Consider the following 26,996-nt stretch of genomic DNA (forward strand, 5'->3'; position numbering starts at 1 on the left):
TACAAAACTGACAACGAGAGTTTGAAAAAGGAATAGTTGAGAGGTGATGAAGAAAGTGAGTTTGTCCCCTTTATACAGGAAGCTAGAGTAAGGACAAAGGGTTTGTAACCATGATCCAAGCTTTTTCCATGTGTGGCTAGTAACTAGCCACTGTAGGATGTCAAGGGTGGTTAAATTTATGAAGATTAGGAAGTGTGTAAGAGTTGGTTGGTTGGTGTTTCTTTTGTGTGTGTGTGTGTGTGTGTGTGTGTGTGTGTGTGTGTGTGTGTTTGGGGGGGGGGGGGAGATTGATTCAAGGAGGTGATTCTTGGATGAAGCTAGGAGTTTGAGTAAGTATTGCAGATAGTGCTGGACTTTAGGGATGGAACCAATGTGACTGGACTTGAAGATATAACAGTCAGACATTTGGTGAATACTTTCTGTCATTTATTTACTATGGTTCATCACAAAAGTAATTGAGTCTTCATCTGCAGGGAGGATGACAAAATCAGAGTCTGCTTTAAGATTGTGGATTACTGCTCTGTCCTTTGTGGAGAAGTTTATGCTATTGAAAAGTGGTCTAGGAAAGGAAGTTAGCAGGTTGGGAATTCCTGGAAGGTAACCAGGGGGTGGTTGGGTGGTAGTGTGTGGAGGGTCACAGCTGGAGAAGGGGTATGTATGAACTGGTAGAGGAAATGTTGAATGTTCATTTTTAAACAGTCTTGGTAAAAAGATGTTAAGTGCCAAGATTTGCATTGTGGCTGTAATGAGACAAACTGACACTAATATGTGAATTATTAGTCTCTGTGATTTTATTTTGATTTCTTGATGTGAAATTTGTACAAAATGATGCCACATGCTGTTGGTGCTGACGGTAGCCATCTGTGCCGAAACTGTGTGGCAGCAAATACTATACTGTGAGCATGCCATTCAAGAGAGTTGTGACAAAAAATAATAGGACAATGGCTGCAAAAGTCACCACAGAACTGGATGTTGCACTTGCAAATTCTGTCAGTACCAAGAGAACACGAGGGGAGCTCCATAAGGAGGGAATTGCAGGATGAGCTGGAATTTAGAAACCACTCGTCAGTATTGCAAACGCCCATAATGAGTAAATATGGTTCTGAAGACATAAAACCTGTGCTATGGAGTAATGAAAGAATTTCATTTGGATGGATGAGTCTTGTTGCTCATTGTTTCCAACTTCTGGTCGAGTGTACACCCCAAAAGTGAAATATGACTGCAGTTTGGTGATGATTTGGGCAGCCATGTTGTGGTATTCCAGGAGCCCCATGGGTATTCTGCAAGGTCACATTACTGCCAAGGATCATGAGACAGCTTTGGCTGGTCAAGTCCATCCCATGGTGCAGTGTTTGTTCCCCAATGGTGATGTTGTGTTCCAAAATGACACAGTCCCTCTTCACACAGCTTACGTCACGCAGGACTGTTTATGTGTGCACAAGGATGAATTGTCGCATATCCCTGGCCACCACAGTTACCAGATCTCAATGTTATTGAGCCTTTGTGGTCTATTTTGGAGAGAAGGATGTCTGATCGCTATACACTGCCATCGGTGTTACCTGAAATTACCGGTATTTTCCAGTAAGAATGATCTAATATTCCCTTGAAAACCATACAGGACTTGTAATTATCCATTCCAAGATGAATGGAAGCTTTTCAAATGCCACTGGTTTACCTACACTGGATTAGGCATGGTAATCTGTTATGTTCTTGGTGTATGGAATAGAGAATTGAGACTAGGTAAGTTCCAATTGAATTTTGATTAGATGTGGTTGGCATACCCTCAACCATATTTGTTAAGAGTGGTTTCTGTCCCTTCTAGTGGGAACAATTTGTAGAATTGCCTTGAGTGCTCATGATGCACTCAAGTGCAAATTTGTTGTTATAGGTGGGACTAGTGTGAAGCACCAGGGAGTTTTAATTGTTGCCAAACTATATTCACCGTTAAACTAAATTTGTACTTTGTATGGTTATGAGAGACCATTAAAAGGAATGGCATACTGGATTAGTAGGAACTTACCAATAAGCTGAATTGAGTTTCCTTATTAATTGTGACAACAGTTGGGAAGAATAATTAGCTAGAAGCTAACCCCTGAAGTGGTGGAGATTTGCTTTAACTGCTTAATTGATAGGGATCAAATGATGGTGACATTAGTAATTTTTTTTGTAGATGAGGGCAAGATAAGATTATGATACACTGGAGCTAGATTTCAGCATGTGTAACAAATTGAAGTGACAATAAAACCAATTACTTCGTAGTATTAAAATAAATTCATGACCTGCTTGTACAGCAGCTATTTGCTCTATATAAAAACCCATTACAATTATTCAAAGAAAAATAAAATTATGTTTTTAAAAGAAAAGCTCAGTTGGTAGAGCACTTGCCTGCGAAAGGCAAAGTTCCCGAGTTCGAGTCTCGGTCCGGCACACAGTTTTAATCTGACAGGAAGTTTCATATCAGCTCACACATCGCTGCAGAGTGAAAATCTCATTCTTAAAGAATAATCTTACTTTAGTAAAAATTGAATGCATCAGAATCTTAACCTCGAGCATTTTTCATAACACAAGCAGGCACACGATGTACTTTATACAAATGTAAAGAACAGCTGTCTTTATGTTATCGAGGTAAGCTTGTATGAGCAAAATTACCCTTTAATCTCAGTTTAATATAACAAAAATAGGCTACATTATATTAAAAGCAGTGTTTGATTAAACAGTTATAAACTTTTATTGTATGGCTCTGTTTACATGGACAAGTCCTACGCACTGTAATACCCCACTTGCAGCATTAACCAATGCAGTTGCATCAGATCAGAGCCAGTTGCTTATCTGATTAGTAATGATCTCATAGACAACTGACCCATTGTGGGACTGATCTGCTAGCTCATAATCTTGGTCATTTCCCTGCACGGAACATAAATTTTTTCACCAAACTCGCTGTTTATTTTATATTAATGCTGCTCATTTGGATATATGGCAACACTGTTTGTCACTGTGTTATCTGAAACAATAATCAAGGAATAGGTATGGGCTCACAAATGTGAAACAACAACGAAATGGTGCAAAACAATTTTATTTATGGTTTGTGCACTTTATACATAGGTACACCCACTCGAGGATTATATAAGAAGTTATCCAATAAAGGTAGAAAGATACACTGGCTAAAAGAAAAAAATATTGAGTCAGAACCCCCACCAGCATGACGAAATCAGGGTGCAAGACTGAAGGTGAGACCTTTGGTAGGGACAAAAAAGGATGTGCTCCTGCCTAACTTTCTAATATTCAGAATTTCAGTTCTCAAGAGCAAAGTAGACACAGTAACAATACTGTATGTATCATTGTAGCAGCAATTATTGTGTGTAGTAAAGTGCTTTGTGTGCTGTTGAGATTGATAGTGGGGATAACAAAAAGACTAGTGTCTCATAGTTTTGTCACTAAAAGCAACATCTAACAGAAATGTGTGACAAGAAGTATATAAACATTATCAGAGACAAGGATTCAGTAACTGAAATGAAATTTTGCAAAGTGATATTGAAGCTCTAAAAATAAAGTGTGCAGCTTTAGAACACAAAAGCAAAATCCTCGGGAGCAGCAATAATTTAAAAGTGAATGAAAACAAATGTACTGTAACTGTTAAATCACATGAACCCAAGAAATGTGCAGCAGCTGAAAAAATAGAAAACGACAATTCAGGTGAAATTAATGTATGAATAGCAGACGAGCACCAATGTTCCATAAATATTCAAAACCCAAACAAAAAAAAAGATAAAAAAAAAAAAAAAAAAAAAAAAAAAAAAACACTTGTGTCTGACAATGTTGAAGACAGTTCTGCAGAGTTAAAAATCACAAAACAAACACAAAATCTCCAAAGAACAATTCTTCAGCCATGCAAAACCAATACATCATGGATTCAAATTAAAAATATTCAGAGACAGCCATGCATGCAATGTTTCAAACTTTGTATCAAACTCTGCTAAGGAGAATGTGAGTGTGTCAGCTGTTGTTAAGCCTGGAGTGAAATTCATAAATGTAACCAGCGATATACAAAAAGAATGTGCCAGTTCCACTGAAAGTGACTGTGTTGTTCTCATAGCGGGATCAAACGATGTTTACTCCAACGAGGCTAGTGTATTTTTAAGAAATCTGATTGTTATCTTGCAGTTGCTATCGACTACAAATGTGATAGTAGTGAATTTACCTCCGAGATTTGATATGGCAGTCTGTTCTTGTGTACATAGTGAAATTCGATGAACAAATAAAAAATTACAACATTTCTGCTCCATGTTTAAAAACGTAAGACTTATAGATGTCAACAGCTATGAAACCACTAGTTTCACAACACATGGTCAACATTTAAATCTATCTGGTAAAAAGAGACTTGCGCCAGACATAAACAAAGCTGTTGATGTAATAATTTGTGAAAAGAGCTGTGAAAACAGATGGACTATCGTCCTAAATCACAACACGCAGGGAAACTAATGGAAAGGGGCAACTCCAACCGGATTTGACCCAATATAAAGAATCCAGAACAGGGGGAAATTCAAAGAGACAAACTAAAAGTACCATTAAGGCTCATGCACTTAAATGTACAATATCTTAGAAATAAGCTCAATGATTTGCAGACTTTTGTAAATGATCATTCACCTCATGTAGTTGTGTTAACTGAGCATGGACTGGAATCTGGGGAAATTATTTACTTTAAACTAGATGGCTATTTCCTAGGAAATAGCTACTGTAGACAGCATCATAAAGGTGGAGGTGTATCAGTATTCGTTAGAGAGCAGCTCAAAGAAAATAAATTAAACCTTCTAGATCTGTATAATGATGAAGGCTTGACTGAAGTGACAGGCATTGAACTCCGTATCAAAGGTTGTGGAAAGGGCATGGTGAAACAGAAAATTATTGGAATTTATCGTTCACCATAATCAGAGGTAGGGCGTTTCGTAGATATTTTTAGTAGAATAGTGGGACACAGTTACCCAAATGAGGTAACAATACTTGGTGACTTGAATATAGAGGCAACATCTTGCAATAACCCTAACAGCAGGCTAATCGATAACCTTAACTCCTATAATCTTATGAATGCAGTAAATTCAGTTACAAGAGTAACTCAGTCTACTTCTAGAAGAATAGACTACATAATATGAAGTAAAGAGGTAAAAGATAGTATTAGATGCTGGAATGTGACTTCACTACTCAGACCACAAATGTCAATTTGTAGACAATGAACACACCAGCACCCAAGAAAGGACTCAGGTCGTAGAACACAAAAGAATGCTCAAAGAGAAAAACATTAATGCTTTTAAATGTAAACTAGCATCTGAGGAATGGCAACTGATATTAAAATGTATCTATTCTTAAATGTAGGCCTAACTCTTCTATCTATACGATGTACTATTCTGAGGTGATAGTAATATGTATTATTTTTGTAACAACATGCTGTAAATTCAAATACCTATACCATGAAACTAGTGTATGTTGCATTATGAAGTACTGTACCATATATTGCCAAGTGCATCACCCATAAGTGGCTTCTTACATGTGAATTGCAAATTCCTACTGTTTGTACAAAAATTGTATGAAAATGCTATGGCGTTTGCAAAAGTCACCAGTTGGTGACTATACGCAAAAAAAGACAATAAATAAATAAATCTGCTGATTCACTTGACATTTTCTTGTTGTTTCCATATGACAGATTTGCACACAGCACCTCTGATTGGAGTCTGGGCAGTGATCACATATAACAGCAAAACTTGCAGCATCTGAAGAAAATAGCTGGGTCAGTAATCAAAATATTGTGAATAAAGAGGAAACAGAAACTTAACAGAACAACCAGAAGCCCACCATTAACTTTGAGGTTTGCTGGTGACATTGTAATTGTCAAAGTATGGGGAGGACCAGCTGAATGGAATGGATAGTGCCTTGAAAAGACATTATCAGTTGTACATTAATAAAAATACAGCAAGGGTAATGGAATATAGCTGATTTAAATCAGATGATGCTGAAGGAAGTAGATTATGAAATGATGCACTGAAAGAAGTAGGTGGATTTTGCTGTTTCAGCAACACGATAACTACTGATGACCAAAGTGGAGATGATATAAATTGCACACTAGTTACAGTAAGAAAAGCATCTACAAACTCAAGGAATTTGTTAACATATAATGTAGATTTAAATATTAGCAAGTCTTTCCTTGAAAGTATGTTTGCAGTTTAGCCTTGTATGGAAGTGAAATGTGGTTGATATGGAGTTAGGGAAAGAAGAGAATGGAAACTCTTAAAGTGTAGTGCTACAGAATAATGCTGAGAATTAGATAGGTAGATCTAGTAAATAATGGGGAGGTACTGAATTGGAGAAAATAGAAATTTGTGGTGCAATGTGTCTAGAACAAGGGATCGAAGGATAGGATACATCCTGAGGCATGAAACACTCATGTGTTTGTTTTGTGCGTGTACGTGTTTTGGGGGGGGGGGGGGGGGGTGTTGAAATTTTAGTAGGTTGCTGTAGTAATTCAGAGATCAGAAGTTTGCACAGGTTAGAGTAGCATGGAAAGCTGTATGAAAACACTCTTCAGACAGAAGACCACCCAATAACCACCTTAGTGAGATCATTTGTTTATTATTTTCTAAGAATGTTTGGAATTACATGTCCAAGTGTTTGTATGACATAATGTTTGGCTTTATTAAATACTTTTCCATTAGTAACCATGTCAAACACTTCACTAAGTCTGAACAAGCACCAAACATAAATAATTTTAATTTTCCTATGTATGGTTGCAGTTTTATCTGAAATTTTCTTCTTGGTATATGGAGTATGTAATTTCTACTAGCTCAAATAAGTAATTAAAAAAATAAATAAATAACAATATTTTGCAGCTAATTTTTTCAGGACGAGGCCCTCATAGCCAAGAGTAGTGCTTATTTACAATGTTATCTATTGTCTACTGTAATAGCATGATTGTTATCAAAGACCTTAATTACAAAGACTATAATCATACTCTTGCTTATACACAATCAATGTATGTACTTTCTCTAAGACAACAAATGCATAACAGCAGGCCCTAGTATATAATTGTTTAATCAAATGAAGTTAGCCAACACAATAAGACAGTCAGTCCACTGGGTTCAAAATTTTAAACATAGGTGCCATAGTATAACCAGTAGGCCTACAGTGACACTAGCATTTTTTTCATGTGTGTTTGTACTGGAATTCATGCTGACAATGTATACCACTGTTTGTTGAATGGGGCTGGCTGCATGATGTGTTTTCACATGTGGTGTGCTCCTAGACTGCTGCATTCGTGCAGACGAACATGATGGGGTGCATTTATTCTACATTTTTTTTCATGCTGTAGGCCACTTGGTACTGGCTGCACATCTGCAAAATGCATTGCATTTTATGGATCTGCCTGTAATCTGAGAAGTAAGCAGTACTGGGGGAAGTGGCCTCCCAGGAAAAATGGCAATACAGGATGAGTGAGAATCTGTTACCTGTCTAGCAGGGCAGTTACTTTGAGACTACGTTACTTTTGATCGCCAAGAAAGTTGTGGTTCTATGTAAACACTGCATAACGTTAGATAAGGCGGTATTAGAATTTGTGTTTATTTAAGTATAGCAGTTCAATTATCGCAGTAATTAGTCTACAAGGTGAATTTTGAATAAGTGGCTTGTTTGCAGTACTGTTACCTGTAACATCATGTCAGCAATATAACTCAAACTGTGACAGTAATAATGATGTAGCCAGAGAAGTGAGTAACTACAGATTTGGTATGCAAAATCACATATACAGCATACACATTACAAATTACATTAATTCCAGGTAAACCTTGTGGTAACATCTGTACATTGATGCACTCAGCACAATCCATACAGCACAAGTCCTTACTCTTGAACCTTTGAGTCTGACTTATAACTGGATGTGCACTTCTTCGCAGAAATTGGGCAACACTGACATAATTCATTGTAGTCAGCTGTCAAAATGGGTCCACTACATCTCATTGTTGAAGGTAATTTTTAAACAATATGAAGGTTAGATGAAATAAATTGTTCTGACTTCCTCGATTATACTCCATACGATGAGATATATTTTAATGGAAGTTGAGAGCAGACTACCACAGTTTGAGCTATATTATAAGCATTATGTCATAGGTAATTGTACCGGAAACTAAATGTGCATTCAAATTCATGTCAAAAACTGATTGTTGTTATAATATCATACATAAATAAATATAATTTTTAATAGTGCTTTACCTAAATTTATGCAGTGTAGACATGGAATTGTGAGAGTATTGTAGTCTCAAAGACCAGGAGTGAAAATGTTTACCTATTCATGTCCAGGACCTCTTAAAGTTACATCAAGGTTTTCTTCTGTGCTGATAGGTTTCCTCATGTGTGTATTCCTTTTAGAAATTCCATCTCTGACCATTCTCAAATGCATTTCAAATGAGTTAACAGACATCGTCTATGTAGTATTTGAATAACTTGTGTGGATTTGGCATCCATATGCTGTGTAGGAGCAAAAACTTTCCCATTGTTGACCTGTCACTTATTATAGGATGAACCCAGTATTTATTCTCATGTCTCCATTGCTGACACCTGTGGACAACTATCACAACGCATAATGCAAGGACTGCATTATTATTTAATCAAATTGTGCTTATGGTTGACATGTAACAAAGTAAACTTTGCTGAAGCTTGCACCAATTCTCTTGTAATTGGATTTCCCTGGGGTTCATACTGGATGAGAAAAGTACCAATATGGCCACCAGTGAAGGAGCCATGCTTGTTGCATGAAACAAGGGCCAACCAGCTTGTGGACTGTGGCCTAACCTTCCACCTCCGATTCTTTTAAGAATCAAATTCTCATGTGTAAAATAGCTTCAATGTCTGATTACTGTACAAATGATTTGATGAGTTAAATATTTGATGTGGTGTGAAGCATATGGAACCTTTATGGCTGAATATTCGAAACCATTATTATGTTGGTTTCATTAGGTTCAGATTATTTGCCCATAGACTAATGAAGAAGCCAAAACCAAAACTGTCAAAAAAAAGTGAGAACTGCTTTTTATGTTCATATGAGACCTTTTTGGGAAACAGTAAATAGTGTTAGTAGTAAAGAAATAATGAAGTAAGATGTCACACTTGATTGCTGAAATTTTGCTGCATGTGCAGTGAAAATGTGTAAGCAATAAACATTTTTCCTTATAATTTTGAGGTTTGGGAGGGAGAGGGAGTGGTGTCAGTAAGAAATAGTTCCAAAAATGTTTAAAATTACATGTAAAGTGTGTTGGTAGTGGCTAAGTGCTCTCATTCTCAAAAATTTGGTGAATATTGTCTGGATAATTTGAGTTATTGCCGATCTTAATATTTGAATTATTGTGTTAAATCTTTAATGTAAGATTGTACCTCTCAATGACTACATTTTAAATTTTTAAATTTAGTTACTAATTATATGAGATATTGGAAATAAATTTTTTCTGGCTGTGCAAGCTGTTAGTTAGGCAACCGGCAACTGGATATCGGTGACTGTTTTAGCCAATTTCTTTACATGGCATATTCACTTTTGTCTCTGCAGCCCGCCTACTATTAGCCTAGAGTTCTAGATGTATATAATATTTATGCTGATGCCATACGCTTTTGTTTACCAAAAATGTGTTATCATTAATCTAATTACCAAACCCATCACTGAAATATCCAATAAGCAAAATAGACTGACAGAAAGCAAACCGAAACACCAAAACGTAATTACTATAAAGTAATGAACATTTTGAGTACATTTGTCTAGGTAATATATTTATGTGATTAATATTAAAAAGTCACATGTTAATGTAAACACTAAATAATCCATTGAAAATTTGAAATGCTGGTAGAATACTAACTGGTGCAAGTATCAGAATGTTGAATGCAAATGTACATGCATTGTATTGTACAGGTGGTAAATGTCAGTTTGTGGGATGGAGTTCCATGCCTGTTGCACTTGACTGGCCAGTAGAGGGACAGTTAACGCTGTTTGTGGATGATGCTGGAGTTGTCATCTGATGATGTCCCAGATGTCCTCAACTCGAGGCAGATAAGGTGTTCGAGCAGGCTAAGGCAACATGCCGATACACTGTGGAGCATGTTGCATTACAACAGTAGTATGTGTGCGAGCATTATCCAGCAGGAAAACACCCCCTGGAATGCTGTTCATTGATGGCAGCATAACAGCTGAAATCATTAGGCTGACATATGGTTTTGCAGTCAGGATGTATGGGATACCTATGAGAGTGCTCCTGCTTTTGTATGAAATTACACCCCAGGCTATAACTCCAGGTGTACGTTCAATGTGTGCAGCTCGCAGGCAGGTTGGTTGCAGGCCCTCAACTGGCCACCTTCTAATGAATGCAGAGCCACCACTGGTGCTGGGACAGAAGCAGCTTTTATCAGAAAGCACATCAAACGTCCACCCTGCCCTCCAGTGAGCTCTCGCTTGACACCACTGAAGTCACAAATGACAGTGGTTGGGGGTCAGTGGAATGTGCACTAGAGGGCATCTGGCTCAGAGCTGTTCTTGAAGTAAGCGACTTGTAACAGTTTTTTGTGTCACTGTGGTACCAACTGCAGCTCAAATTGTTGCTACAAATGCAGTGTTCTGCACCAGAGCCATACATCTAAAATGACGGTCTTTCCTGTTAGTGCTGCAACGTGACCTGCTAGAGTCCAGTCTTCTTGTGACCATATGATCTCATGCCCAGTGGTGCCAGCAATCATGTGCAGTGGGCAGAAACAACATCCAGCTTCTCATAGCCCTATTACATCACCTTGATCAAATTCAGTGATGTATTGACAATGGCTTCTTTGTCACCGTAAAGGCATTCTTGAATGACATCAATGCATCACGTCCAATTTCACAGGTAATTAACGCTCATGACCGAACCAGGAAACATGATTTTCATCCTCACAATGGTGCTACTAGTGCCACTCTTATGCCACTGGCATGAAATTTGAATAGACATTACATTTCAGATGTAAAAACACAAACAAACTTTTTTTTATGTCTCACAACTTCTTCTTGGCATTGTGATAATTTTTCTCGTCAGTATACTCTTAGGTTGTAATAATTTTGATCCTCTTTTCTCTTTGTTAATTCTTTGATAAAATATTCTTTCTATTTTCTGTGTTTTTACAGCACACAAATCCTGGTTTTGTGATAAAAGTTCTGCAGAGAAATAAAGTTATAATGTTTGAACCATCATTTAATGCATTTAGTGAAGCTCTTCAGAATGTATATGATACAATGATTACTGCTGTCAGTACGCTTCCAAGACTGGAAGAAGAACTTTATGCAGACTGGGAAGGCAGAGAGTACCTAAAAGTAAGAAAAATAAATGTATTATAATGTTCAGAAATTGGTTGCTATTTTATAACAGTTAACAGACTTTAGCACTATTTCAGACTAAAACACATGTGGTTCAAAGTGTAATTGCCAAGAAACATCCAAGTACTGTCTTAAGTTAGAATAGCTCAGAGGAAGATACTTGTTTGTTCACGTAATAATATGTAGTTTTGTGCTGCAAGACATTTCACCATTGAAAATTCACACTATTTTCAGTTGAGTGTTGTTCCTGCATCTGTCTACATCTTCATCTACAAGTGTCATATAAAGAAAATAGAAATGATACTCTTTACCTTACTACATAAGTATTTGTCATAACATATTAGAGTGTTGTTTGCTTATGTGCTAAGTTTCAAATTGTTTGGCCAGTACATAGCAGCAGACAAGCAATTTACAACAGATATTTTTTAGCACTCCACCATAAAATACCAAGGACAAGATCTAACACAAAATTAAGGACACGTCTGAGACTGTGGAAGAATGGCATACATTATCAGTGGTAAATTGAAATGATGATGTAGAATAATTTAGAATATACTATCAGATAACTGTGTCGATCAGTTAGTAAGCATTTAAGATCTCCTGGCTACAAGCTGACCTAATACTGATGACAGTCCCATAAACAAGATGGAGACTAGTTATCAAGGTATTGTTTTAGTGACAGTGATCACCAAAAGTAAATGTTTATCAAGAAGATTAATAAATTAGTTTTGTTTCAGCAGGACAGACAAGCCAGTATCCTATCTAAGTAACAAACTGAGAAGATTTACTACTAGACACATCAATATTTACATTCCAGATAAACATGTATCACATAATATGATAGAAAGACACAACTTGGTTTGATCATACCATTTGGTGAACATTTCACTTCAAAAGTGAACTTAAGGAAATTGATTAACAACAATTCAAAACAACCCATATACACAAAAGAATGGTCTATGGCAATTCCCACAATCACCTAAAACATTTTATGAAGTACTTACTGGTGCATGGTAAAGACAATTAACAGATTTAAATCTTCTGTCATTTCTCTTACAGATCAGTCTGGTGTAAAAAGAGAAATAATAAACATAAATAGAATCTGAGTGCAGCTGTGCCAGTGCTTAATCACCGATCATGCTCAAACATGAGTTATTTTGAAATAAGTGCATGTGTACTGAAAACGAGTTGAAACTACTCAAACCAAGCAAGGTGACAGGCATTAAGTAATTCTGTTTAGAATTTATCGTTAATGTGCTACAAGTGTTTGGCAGTAATAGAATTACACTGAATATACTATGGAAGTGCCCCCCTTGCAAGACCATGATCATAAAGAATGTCTCACACAGTGAATGGTCCCACACGGCCAGGAAAAAGAGTGGGTTCCTTCCATTCAAAAGAAGGTGGAAAACAGACTGTTATGCATCTATATCACGAGTATGTGTCTGTTGTGTGTTCCATGTGCATATTTTAAACTCAAACATGCAAAAATACCTCAAAAACAAGAGAGGGAAGAAATTGCTCACAAGGAATGAACACAGGTACAGGAAACACCACTTTTGTGAAACACAGCTTGCTTTTTCACAGTGATATCTTACAAATAGTGGACATAAATCAACTCTGTATGAGAGTGTTGACTGATACTAATGGTACAACAATATGGAATATATTGTCAAATGTATTATCATCATGAAGAATTTTAAAGTAATAGATTCCAGTATGTGATACGGGACAGCAGCTGTTTAAAATAATTGAAACTAACATGAAGCATTCCCAAAGAATTTAAGTTTTGCTGGTGTTCTCACATGTCCTGCATTTGACAAATGTGTGGTGTGTGTGCATTGTAATTTATGTACTGGCTTTCACAGAAAGGTGTGTAATGAATGTAACAGTCATATTAATATCTTTTTTCCCTCTGAAGAAAGAAGCAGCCGTCTTGTGCTTATCTCTCGCGTTTCACCCTTTTCTTTAGTAACACTTAATACCCATTATTTTAAAATTTTACTCTTTGTAGTGAAGGTAGTAACTGACTACAAGCCTATTAAAATAATCTGAAAAACTGTGAGGTGCATTCAAGTTCTAAGGCCTCCGATTTTTTTTCTCCGGACTGGAAAGAGATAGAAACATGCGCATTGTTTTAAAATGAGGCTGCGTTCATTGTCAATACGTCCCAGAGATGGCAGCACCGTATGGCAGATGGAATTTTACCGCTAGCGGCGAGAATGAGAACTGTTTTAAATACTTAAAATGGTGACGTTTTCCTTACTTGAACATCGTGCAATCATTCGTTTTCTGAATTTGCGTGGTGTGAAACCAATTGAAATTCATTGACAGTTGAAGGAGACATGTGGTTATGGATGTGTCGAAAGTGCATTCGTGGGTGCGACAGTTTAATGAAGGCAGAACATCATGTGACAACAAACCGAAACAACCTCGGGCTTGCACAAGCCAGTCCGACGACATGATCGAGAAAGTGGAGAGAATTGTTTTGGGGGATCGCCGAATGACTGTTGAACAGATCACCTCCAGAGTTGGCATTTCTGTGGGTCCTGTGCACACAATCCTGCATGACAACCTGAAAATACGAAAAGTGTCATCCAGGTGGGTGCCACGAATGCTGACGGATGACCACATGGCTGCCCATGTGGCATGTTGACGCGCAATGACAGCATGAATGGGACTTTCTTTTCAGCGGTTGTGACAATGGATGAGACGTGGATGCCATTTTTCAATCCAGAAACAAAGCACCAGTCAACTCAATGGAAGCACACAGATTCACTGCCACCAAAAAATTTTCGGGTAACCGCCAGTGCTGAAAAAATGATGGTGTCCATGTTCTGGGACAGCGAGGGCGTAATCCTTACCCATTGCGTTCCAAAGGGCACTATGGTAACAGGTGCACCCTACGAAAATGTTTTGAAGAACAAATTACTTCCTGCACTGCAACAAAAATGTCCGGGAAGGGCTGCGCGTGTGCTGTTTCACCAAGACAACACACCCGCACATCGAGCTAACGTTTTTTTTTTTTTGGTCATCAGTCTACTGACTGGTTTGATGCGGCCCGCCACGAATTCCTTTCCTGTGCTAACCTCTTCATCTCAGAGTAGCACTTGCAACCTACGTCATAAATTATTTGCTTGACGTATTCCAATCTCTGTCTTCCTCTACAGTTTTTGCCCTCTACAGCTCCCTCTAGTACCATGGACGTCATTCCCTCATGTCTTAGCAGATGTCCTATCATCCTGGCCCTTCTCCTTATCAGTGTTTTCCACATATTCCTTTCCTCTCCGATTCTGCGTAGAACCTCCTCATTCCGTACCTTATCAGTCCACCTAATTTTCAACATTCGTCTATAGCACCACATCTCAAATGCTTCGATTCTCTTCTGTTCCGGTTTTCCCACAGTCCATGTTTCACTACCATACAATGCTGTACTCCAGATGTGCATCCTCAGAAATTTCTTCCTCAAATTAAGGCTGGTATTTGATATTAGTAGACTGCTCTTGGCCAGAAATGCCTTTTTTGCCATAGCGAGTCTGCTTTCGATGTCCTCCTTGCTCCGTCCGTCATTGTTTATTTTACTGCCTAGGTAGCAGAATTCCTTAACTTCATTGACTTCGTGACCATCAATTCTGATGTTAAGTTTCTCACTGTTCTCATTTCTACTACTTCTCATTACCTTCGTCTTTCTCTGATTTACTCTCAAACCATACTGTGTACTCATTAGACTGTTCATTCCGTTCAGCAGACCATTTAATTCTTCTTCACTTTCACTCAGGATAGCAATGTCATCAGCGAATCGTATCATTGATATCCTTTCACCTTGTATTTTAATTCCACTCCTGAACCTTTCTTTTATTTCCATCATTGCTTCCTCGATGTACAGATTGAAGAGTAGGGGCAAAAGGCTACAGCCTTGTCTTACACCCTTCTTAATATGAGCACTTCGTTCTTGATCGTCCACTCTTATTTATCCCTCTTGGTTGTCGTACATATTGTATATGACCCGTCTTTCCCTATAGCTTACCCCTACTTTTTTTGAGAATCTCGAACAGCTTGCACCATTTTATATTGTCAAACGCATTTTCCAAGTCGACAAATCCTATGAAAGTGTCTTGATTTTTCTTTAGCCTTGCTTCCATTATTAGCCTCTCTCGTCCCTTTACTTTTCCTAAAGCCAAACTGATCGTCACCTAGCGCATTCTCAATTTTCTTTTCCATTCTTCTGTATATTATTCTTGTAAGCAGCTTCGATGCATGAGCTGTTAAGCTGATTGTGCGATAATTCTTGCACTTGTCAGCCCTTGCCATCTTCGGAATTGTGTGGATGATGCTTTTCCAAAAGTCAGATGGTATATCGCCAGACTCATATATTCTACACACCAACGTGAATAGTCGTTTTGTTGCCACTTCCCCCAATGATTTTAGAAATTCTGATGGTATGTTTTCTATCCCTTCTGCCTTATTTGACCGTAAGTCCTCCAAAGCTCTTTTAAATTCCGATTCTAATACTGGATCCCCTATCTCTTCTAAATTGACTTCTGTTTCTTCTTCTATCACATCAGACAAATCTTCACCCTCATAGAGGCTTTCAATGTATTCTTTCCACCTATCTGCTCTCTACTCTGTATTTAACAGTGAAATTCCCATTGCACTCTTAATGTTACCACCGTTGCTTTTAATGTCACCAAAGGTTGATTTGACTTTCCTGTATGCTGAGTCTGTCCTTCCGACAATCATATCTTTTTCGATGTCTTCACATTTTTCCTGCAGCCATTTCGTCTTAGCTTCCCTGCACTTCCTATTTATTTCATTCCTCAGCGACTTGTATTTCTGTATTCCTGATTTTCCCAGAACATGTTTGTACTTCCTCCTTTCATCAATCAACTGAAGTATTTCTTCTGTTACCCATGGTTTCTTCGCAGCTACCTTCTTTGTACCTATGTTTTCCTTCCCAAATTCTATGATGGCTCTTTTTAGAGATGTCCATTCCTCTTCAACTGTACTGCCTACTGTGCTATTCCTTATTGCTGTATCTATAGCGTTAGAGAACTTCAAACGTATCTCATCATTCCTTAGTACTTCCGTATCCCACTTCTTTGCGTATTGATTCTTCCTGACTAATGTCTTGAACTTCAGCCTACTCTTCATCACTACTATATTGTGATCTGAGTCTATATCTGCTCCTGGGTATGCCTTACAATCCAGTATCTGATTTCAGAATGTCTGTCTGACCATGATGTAATCTAATTGAAATCTTCCCGTATCTCCCAGCCTTTTCCAAGTATACCTCCTCCTCTTGTGATTCTTGAACAGGGTATTCGCTATTACTAGCTGAAACTTGTTACAGAGCTGAATTAGTCTTTCTCCTCTTTCATTCCTTGCCCCAAGCCCATATGCTCCTGTAACCTTTTCTTCTACTCCTTCCCCTACAACTGCATTCCAGTCGCCCATGACTATTAGATTTTCGTCCCCCTTTACATACTGCATTACCCTTTCAATATCCTCATACACTTTCTCTATCTGTTCATCTTCAGCTTGCGACGTCGGCATGTATACCTGAACTATCGTTGTCGGTGTTGGTCTGCTGTCTATTCTGATTAGAACAACCCAGTCACTGAACTGTTCACAGTAACACACCCTCTGCCCTACCTTCCTGTTCATAACGAATCCTACACCTGTTATACCATTTTCTGCTGCTGTTGATATTACCCGATACTCGTCTGACCAGAAATCCTTGTCTTCCTTCCACTTCACTTCACTGACTCCTACTATATCTAGATTGAGCCTTTGCATTTCCCTTTTCTGATTTTCTAGTTTCCCTACCACGTTCAAGCTTCTGACATTGCACGCCCCGACTCGTAGAACATTATCCTTTCGTTGATTATTGATTGCTAATGTTACGCAACAGTTTCTTCGTGATAACAACTTTGAAGTGATTCCTCATGCTCCCTACTCACCTGACCTGGCTCCTAGTGACTTTTGGCTTTTTCCAACAATGAAAGACACTCTCCGTGGCCGCACATTCACCAGCTGTGCTGCTATTGCCTCAGCGATTTTCCAGTGGTCAAAACAGACTCCTAAAGAAACCTTCGCCGCTGCCATGGAATCATAGCGTCAGCGTTGGGAAAAATGTGTACGTCTGCAGGGCGATTACATCGAGAAGTAATGCCAGTTTCATCGATTTCGGATGAGTAGTTAATTAGAAAAAAAATCGGAGGCCTTACAACTTGAATGCACCTCGTAAGATAAGAACCACATGTGTGTGCACTTAACAAGTTATGTATATTTCTCATGAGAAATTTTACTGATCCAATTCATCTCAACCTTTTTCCTTCTAACAGCTGTTAAATTCAAATATCTGTAATACATAACACTTGCAAGGACTACCAGGTATCATGATTAGTTTGATTGGAATGATTGTGCCCACTGACCGTGATGCCCAATCCAGGACAGAAAGAAGGTCTGCATCGGTCGTAATATCATCTATCTAGATCTACAGTGCAATAAAAATGACAGATGACGTAACAACCAATGCTGACATTTCTGACGACTACCAGATATCCAATCACATAGTTACGTCATCTTTAAAAAAATTAAAAAAGTACATGAAAATAATAATGCGCTGCTCTATAACAATAAAGGAAGCTCCTGTATGGAAAAATATGTAAAATGAGGGAAAAGCAACCACTCACATACATCAGACTGATGCAAGGTGCTCATAAACATTATTCGTAGTACCTTTGGAGTCCTTGCTCTTTCTCTAGTGAAAGCACACAAATTCATACATACATTCACACAGACTCCTAAATGTTAACTCTTGCAGTCCTGGTGAGACTGGTTATTGAGAGCACTTGCCTCAACAGATGGTGTTTGGAAGGGAGGGGGGTAGGGGAGAATGAATGAGGCAAGGAGGAGTAGCAGTTCAGTGTGAGGCAGGTCTTTTGACAGATGACTCAGTGGCTGCACAACAAGACAAAAGAAGTTCAGAGGGGAGAATATATTAAGAGAGAGAGCGAGAGGGGGGGGGGGAGGGGGAGGACAGGGGAAAAGAGAGGAGAGGAAAGAAGAGAAAGGTGGAAATGAAGAGAGAGAGAAAGGCAGATGGGTGGGAAAGGGAGGAGGAAGAGAGAGAGAGGGGGGGATGTGCATGTGTTGGTTGGGAGGGGAGGGGGCAAGGAATGAATGGAGGAGTGGTGTGGATAAAAGATGAAAGGTAAGGTGAGGTAGCAGGAAACATGTTAGTGAAGGTTTAGGCCAGAGGGATTGTAAGGGGTGCAGAATATGCTGCAGAGGCAATTTCCACCTGCATAGTTCAGAGAAACTTGCACAGGAAGAAAGCATCCAAATGGCTTGTGCAGTAAATCAGCTATTCAAGTTATGTTGTTGTGAGCATTCTGCCTTTTCCCACCACTCTTCCTCTCCTCCCCTCTCTGCATGTAGGCATTCTCCCCACCCCCTCCCCCCCTCTCTACTCCAGTTCATCCGCTCCCTCCCACACTTCCACCCCTCGCCCATTTTCTCTCACTTCCCTTTCTTCCTCTTCATTTCCACCTCCCTCTGCCCCCTCCCCCACCAATCAACCTCTCCCTCTCTCTTTCTCTTACATACTGTATACTCTCTGAACACCTTTCATCTTGTCGTGCAGCTCCTGAGTCACTTGTCAAAAGACCTCGATCACACTATCCTGCTAACCCATCCTCGCCTCATGTGGCCTGTCATTCCACTTACCCACCACCCAGGCAGCTGCTCTCAATAATCAATAATCAGTCCAACACTACTGCAGAGGAGCTTGTTTGAGTATCTGTGTGATTGTATGTGTGAATGTGTGTACTTTACTAGAAAAAGAGCAAGAGCTCAATAGGTAGTGTGAACACTGTTCCCTGTTACATGTTTCTGAGTGACATATATCAGCCTACTATAGGTGAGTGGTTTCTGTTCCCTTATTTTGCGTATAATGTCATGCTGGAATATAATTCCATGCTAAAATGAGAATAGTGGAATAATGTATTTCTGAAAAATTATTGGTCAGATGTGGGAATTGATTATATTAGTATTATGGACTGTGGCAAAAGTAACATTGCAGCAGTCTGAAAGTTGGACATTAAATATTTGTTACAAAAAACTTCACCTCACTTGAGAAGATAATAGTGAAACAGATAGTGCCAATATTAGGAGTAAACGACAAAGAATACACAAGAAAAATTAAAATTTAACTGGCTTATGGGGCATTATATGTGTATAAATCTCATCTTTCATTGCAGAAGCAAATATGACAGCCTTTCTAAACTATAACTATGCAAATCTCCAGCATTTGTCATAGTTCTTAATGAATTTACTACAAAATTACAAAGAGGCAGAACGTCAGCCAGTATTTTGAGCAGTCAAAATTTTAGGATTTCCAATAGACACATTTAAATTGGGGGGGGGGGGGGGGGGAACCATTCCTTACTTTTGCGATTATCAGTTCCATCCATAGCAAGGAAATAATGCTAGGTTGAAAGTTAGAGAGGAGGGGCATGTCACTTAGACCCCAGAATGGAAGGGACACAGCTTTTTGGTGACAAGAGGAAACAAAGATAGACGGGGGGGGGGGGGGGGGGGGGGGCTCAGACAGATTAGACAATCACTGATAATAGATAAGCAATGTATCAGCTTCAGTCTAGAGATGATATAAGAACAGATTGAGAATTATAGATAGATAGAGGAAGAGAATTAATAAGTGAAATGGATAATGCACTTAAACACTAAAAAGAAATCAGAGAAATAAAAGAGAGATAGAGACAGAGAAATTCTTTTACACTTGAATAAGCTCAGTTGCTCTTACCTTTCTGACCATTTCACAAGCAGTTCTCAGAGCAGGACACAGCTCAGAAGACGAGGTCTTCTCGCTAACAATATGAATAATTTATGGTATCATGAGAAACTGAATACTGTGTCTATAATGTTGAGTATCACAGCAGCTTTTGACACTGATTACAAAGGCAGAATTATATTCAAGCTCCTGAAGTTATCATAACTGTATGCTTTCTAATAAACAAATCTAGGTATTCAAGATGAATTTGATCAGTAAATTGAGAAAACTGCAAAACTGGCTGTGACAAGGCTTTATATTAGCCCCCTTTTATTCAGCTTTACCTTTCACTACATAACCACGAAACATTTTACCTGAGTTGATCATTTGTGTGAAAATCTTTTAAGTACAGTGCCAGTTTCTCAGCCATACTGTTGTCACTGGAAGAGACTTAAGTCATCTAACGCTAGATTGGGAAAACTACAGTTTTTATGTGATATGTGTGTTCCTGCAAAACATTACCGAATGATTTGTCTGAAAACTACCTAGAACATATTGTTTGGAGGCCCACTCATGATGGAAATGTATGAGAGATAAGGCCAAAAAATATACCTGATGTCTTTGAGTATGTCCCTTTTGAAACTAGTATCAGTGACCATGAGACAGTGTAGCAACTGTGATTATAGAAATTCACGTGGCAACCAAAAGAGATAGGAAGATTTACATGTTCACTGAACTAGGTAAAGAGGCAGTAATGTTGTGTTGCAAAGAGGAAATAAAAATAATCAAACAATGGAAAATCCAAGATGGAATATAACAATATTATGACAGTCTTTTCGTTGTGCCTATCTGCAATTCAGCGTCTCTGCTACATAGGAAATTTTGGATGAGGACATATAGAAGGATTGTGGATCAAGTTTAAAAGAAATTGTTGGCCATACACAGGGTATATATGTATCTGCTAGAACAATTCACAATGGGAGGATCCACTCAGGTACACAGTAGCTGTAAAGAAACCTCTAAAGAAACAGTGATTACTGCATAATAAGTGTAAAACAGAGCATAGAGCTATAAATAGAGAAATGCTAAATGAAACACATTGGACTGTCAAGAGGGCAATGCATGAAGCTTTCAATAGCTACACCCATAGAATATTGGGCACAAAATGTAGTGTCCATGCGCTAATGAGTGGCATTGGAAATGAAATTGGAGGTATCAGAGGGAAAACAGACATGATGAATTCTTTTTCAAATGTTTAAAGGAAGATTCAGGAATAATGCCCCAGGTTACTACTCACACCATTCCAGAGATTTGTTACACAGATATTAATGTCAATGGCATTGAGAAATAGCTAAATCACTAAAATTAAACAAGGCTTCAGAACTTGATGGATTATCTGTGAGATTATGTACTGAATTTTTGGCATAGATGTTTGTATTTCAAGAAGTATTTGTTGCACTCTCATCACAGGAAATTCACATACACAGTCTGGCAGCAGTCTGAAGCAAAGTCCTGGGGCAGCACTCACATGTTAGTCTGTAAGGCAGTCTGCAGCAGAGTCACACAGCAACCATTCATTAGCCCACAGACTGCTAACTGTACTCCTGCCTCACCAGTGCCCTCTTGTGTTATTGTTGTCTGTCTCTAGAGATAGTTTCATATTTACAGCATCTGTTACCAACTGGGACACACAAGAGTTAGCTCCCATTTTAATCTGAATGTACTGTAGATACCTGGAACAAAAACTGTTTCCAGTGATTGGAAGAAAGCACAGGTGATACCTGCTTGTAAGAATGATCTCAGATGTGATCCACAAAGCTACTGTCCTCTCTCATTGACAGTCATCTGTTGTAGATTTCTAGATAATATTCTGAGCTCAAAAATAATGAGGTGTATGGAAAACAATGACCTTCCCCATGCCATTCAGAATGGATTCCAGGAACATCACTCATGCAAAACCCAACTTGCACATGACATCCTGAATGCCATGGATCAACTCAAATAGATGAATGCGTAGTCTTGATTTCTGAAAAGCATTTTACTCAGTAAGACACAAACATTACAAAGAGTACAAGGTTATTATAAATGATTGAAGCTTTGCACACATAGAAAAACACAAAAAGTTTTTTTTTGTTGACATATTGCAAGTTCACCATATTGTGCCCCCTACTGAATCTGTAGATACAAAATCAATAATTGAGTTCATCCCATATTTAGTGTAGCATACCCCTACCAGTATGTTCAGAGGTACTTTCGATGTGAGCTTGCAGTTGTGGTAGGTTTGTTGATAGAGTAGATGTATGCACTGAATCGTTCACATAACCTCCCCCCCCCTCCTCCCCTCCTCCTCACCCACCCACACCCGTACACCCCACAAAAAACCCAGATTGGCACATTTTGCCTGTTCACTGTGCTATTCACAAAAAATGTTGCTCCATCATTGAAGATGAGTTTCTCACAATACCCACCCTCTTAATAAGCTTTTGCAACTGTGCCATAAATTCAGAGTGCCTAACTTCGTCATTGGGAGGCTTGTAGAAATTGCAAGTGGTAAGACTTCAGCTTCAATTGTTTATTTGAGATGTTCCTAACAGTTGGCTGTGGTAAGTTCAGCTGTCCGCTTGCTGTGTTTGTTGACTTCTGTGGCTATATGCAAAACTTGCCCACATGCTATGTGAAACTTTCCCACACACAGTCAACCATTTCTTCACTTGACCTGTTGATTTCCCTTAGCTGAGACGCCTTGAAGCTGTAAACTGCACATATCATTGCCAAATGGAGTTGGCAATTGGTGGATACTTGTTGAACTTCATTCTGAAGTGTTCTTGCACTGTTATGGCAGACTGATGTGAATCCCTATCAGGCATATCATCTGTTTTCATGGCACTTTCAGCCATCTTCCCTAACTGCTCACATCTGTGCTTTTGTGGCAGAAATCTGAAGTGCCACTGCAACAATACAAAACTTTTTGAGGTTTTCTTCATGAGTATTGTGTTTTGTGACAATGCCCTCTATGTCATTGTAGGTACAGCAAATTTATGGAATCACTTCAGTCACTTATAATGACCTTATACAATTATATTTGGTATCAAATAAAATTTGTAACTGAATTGAGGATTTCTTGATAAGGGAGACACTTGTCATGTGTTATTTTGGATGGATGTTTATCAACAGAAATATAATCAGCATATTATAAGATGTAAGTTGCTAATCACCATATAGCAGAGATGCTGAGTCACAGATACGCACGACAAAAATACTTTCACAATTACAGCTTTCAGCCATTGGCCTTCATCGACAATACACACACACACACACACACACACACACACACACACACACACACACACACACACACTCTGCAAACACAACTCACACACACGACTGCAGTTTCAGGCAACAGAAACCACACTGCGAACAGCAGCACCAGTGCATGATGGGAGTGGCTACTGGGTGGGGGTGAGGAGGAGGCTGGGGTGGGGGAGGGGAGAGATAGTATGGTAGGGGTGGTGGACAGCTAAGTCCTATAAGTTAGATGGAGGGCAGGGAAGATGTGGGAAGTAACAGAAGAGGAGATAAATAAAAAGATTGGGTGTGGTGGTGGAATGACGGCTGTGTAGTGCCTGAATGGGAACAGGGAAGGGGCTGTATGGGTGAGGAAAGTGACTAACAACGAAGGTTTAGGCCAGGAGGGTTATGGGAATGTAGGATGTATTGCAGGGGAAGTTCCCACCTGCGCAATTAGAAAAGATGGTGTTGGTGGGAAGGATCATTATGGCACAGACTGTGAAGCAGTAATTGAAAATGAAGGCTATCATTTTGGCAGTGTGTTCAGCAAAAGGGTGGTCCACTTATTTCTTGGCCACAGTTTGTTTGTGGCCATTCATGCAGAAGACAGGTTGTTGGTAGTCATGCCTACATATAATGCACCACACTGGCTGCAGTTTAGCTTGTAGATCACATGACTAGTTTCACAGGTAGCTCTTCCTTTGATGGGATAGGTGATGTTAGTGACAGGACTGGAGTAAGTGGTGGTGGGAGAATGTGTGGGACAGGTCTTGCATCTAGGTCTATTACAGCGGTGTGAGCCATGAGTCAAGGGGTTGGGAGCAGGGGTTGTGAAAGGACGGACAAGTATACTGAGCAGATTTGGAGAATGGCGGAATACTACTGTGGGAGGGTTGGGAAGGATAGTGGACAGGACATTTCTCATTTCAGGGCACAATGAGAGGTAATAGAAACCCTGGCAGAGAATATAATTCAGTTGCTCCAGTCATGGGTGGTACTGAGTTACGAGGGGAGTGCTCCTCTGTGGCCAGATGGTGGGACTTTGGGAGGTTTAGGAAGCCTGGAAAGATAAGGCACAGGAGATTTGTTCTTGTACAAGGGTGGGAGTATAATTATGGCCAGTGATTGCTTCAGTGAGGTCTATGGTATATTTTGAGAAGGACTGCTCATCAGTGCAGATGCAGTGACCACGGGTGGCTAGGATATGTGGAAGGGACTTCTTGCATGGAACAGGTGGGGACTGTCGAAGTGGATGTATTCTTGGTGGTTAGTTGGTTTGTTATGGGTGGAGGTACTGATGTAGCCATCTTTGAGGTGGAGGTCAAGATCTAGGAAGATGGCTTGTTGGGTTGATTAGGACTAGGTGAAGCGAATGGGGAGAAGTTGGTGAGGTTCTGGAGGAATGTGGATAGGCGTCCTCACCTTCAATCCAGATAGCAAACATGTCATCAGTGAATCTGAACCAGGTGAAGGGTTTAGGATTCTGGGTTTTTAGGAAGGATTCCTCTAGATGGCATGATTAGGTTTGTCATACAATGGTGCCATGTGTGTTCTCATAGCCATACCCCGGATTCATTTGTAGGTAATGCCTTCAAAGGAGAAGTAATTGATGGTGAGAATATAGTTGGTCATGGTGACTAGGAAGAAGGTAATCCGTTGGGCATTGGGAAAGGTAGAGTTCAATAGGAGTAAGTGCATGGGCATGCATTAGGAATGATAGTGTACAGGGAGGTGGCATAAATTGTGATGATCGGGGCACCATGTAGTAAAGGATCAGGAACAGTGAAGAGTCAGTGGAGAAAATGGTTAGTATCTATTATATAGGAGGTTAGGTTCCAGGTAATAGGTGGTAGGTGTTGGTCTACGAGAGCAGAAATTCTCTCAGTGGGGGCTCAGTAACTGGCCACAATGGGGCAACCTGTGTGGTTAGGTTTATAGACTTTAGGTAGCATGTTGAAGGTAGTAGTGCGGGGAGTGGTTGGGGTGAGTAGAGAGATGGACTCTGGGTAGAGGTTCTGGGATGGGCCTAAGGATTTGAGTAGTGACTGGAGATCCTGTTGGATTACTGGAATGGGCTCACTGTGGCAAGGTTTGTAGGTGGAAGTATCTGACAGCTGGTGGAGTCCTTCTGCTAGGTAATCCTTGCAGTTCAAAACAACAGTGGTGGAGGCTTTGTTGGCAGGTAGGATTATAAGGTCAGGATCAGTTTTTAGATGATGGACTGTGGTTCTTTCAGTGGCTTTAAGGTTAGTCTGCATGTTGAGGGATTTGGGGAATGATGGTGAGGCAAGGTTTGAGGTTAAGAAATTCTGGAAAGTTGACAGGGGGTTTGGGGGCAGTGGGGATGGATCACGGTTGGATGGAGGAGTGAACTGAGCTAGGCAAGGTTCAGTACTGCTCTTTGGTTGAGTCTGATTGGTAGGGTTGGTGGTGAAAAGTGTTTCCACTGTAGGGACCGGGAGAAGGAAAGAAGGTCTTCAACAAGTCTTGAATTTGGGAGTGGGGCAAAAGGTGAGGCCTTTGGAAAGGACTGATATTTCTGTGGGGCTAAGGCTTCTGGAGGAAAGGTTCATGACTGTGTTGCAGGTCTGTTGAGATTCTATTTCCTGTGTGGTGGTGAGAGGGAGTTTCGTAGGGTGGGGTAAGTGTAGTAGGTTGTGAGACAGGGTTTGTCAGCTATGAGGGAATGGTGGAGGTTTGGAGGTTGTTGTAGAGGTGGTGGAAAGTGGTACTCTGAGGCAGGAGGAGGAAGTAAGCAGGATGGAGTGCCTTTTGAAATGGTGTTATGCATGTTGCTCAAGTTCCTGCAGGGCAAGAGTTTCAATGTGTGTTATGGGTTCCAGGAATTTGGGATTTCATAGCAGGAGAATATTGCAAATAGAGAGAAGGTACTGCAAGGAGGTATGAGCTTGGTTGACATTGTGTTGCAGGGCTATGTTAGTGAGGGCTAAGGAATGGCGGAATTTGAACAGGTGGAGGGCATTGTGGAAGGAAGGTAATTTGATGGTAAGGCCATTAGGGTGGATTCCATGAGCCAAGCAACCATGTGGGACTGGAATCTGGCTAGATATAAGAAAACTTTTCTGTGTTGACGCAGATGGAAGGATCAAGGATCCATGGTGGTGGAAAAACGCGAAAAATTGCGTAGAAAAGGATGAAATGGATGAAAAACGTGGAAACAAGATGAAATCTGAAGGAGATGACAACAGCTAAATGCGGAAAATCACTAAAATTGGTGAGAAGTCACAAGGATCAAAGTAAGGAATAACTCATAAAAGATATATATTACAGTGGGTATCAGGTCTGAGTGAGGATAAGTGTGAAAAAGGGGGACGGCAGATGTGACTGGATGGTGGAATTAGTGGATGTGAGCTGGGATGGAATGGATAAAATGTGGGGAGGGTGGGGAGGGGTTTGTAGGATGAGATACAGTATCATGTGGCACCAGAAAGGTGCAGGAGTTAACATGAAAAAATATGGGAAATGACGCAGGGAGAGTCATCAACTTCAAAGTATAGGATTAATTATTTTGGCGGGAGTAACGTGGGACATAAG

General features: G+C 39.6%; 1 protein-coding gene across 1 annotated transcript in view; it reads left to right on the forward strand.

Annotated features, from left to right (window-relative positions):
• Positions 1 to 26,996, forward strand: part of LOC124776746 (dynein axonemal heavy chain 7-like) — an 881,127-nt gene that overhangs the window by 12,693 nt on the left and 841,438 nt on the right. Inside the window, 2 exon segments of the mRNA XM_047251871.1 lie at positions 11,171 to 11,346; positions 12,011 to 12,023. Of these exon segments, the coding sequence (XP_047107827.1) occupies positions 11,171 to 11,346; positions 12,011 to 12,023 (189 nt within the window).

The sequence above is a fragment of the Schistocerca piceifrons genome, chromosome 2, assembly GCF_021461385.2.
Source record: "Schistocerca piceifrons isolate TAMUIC-IGC-003096 chromosome 2, iqSchPice1.1, whole genome shotgun sequence".
Classification (NCBI taxonomy): domain Eukaryota; kingdom Metazoa; phylum Arthropoda; class Insecta; order Orthoptera; family Acrididae; genus Schistocerca; species Schistocerca piceifrons.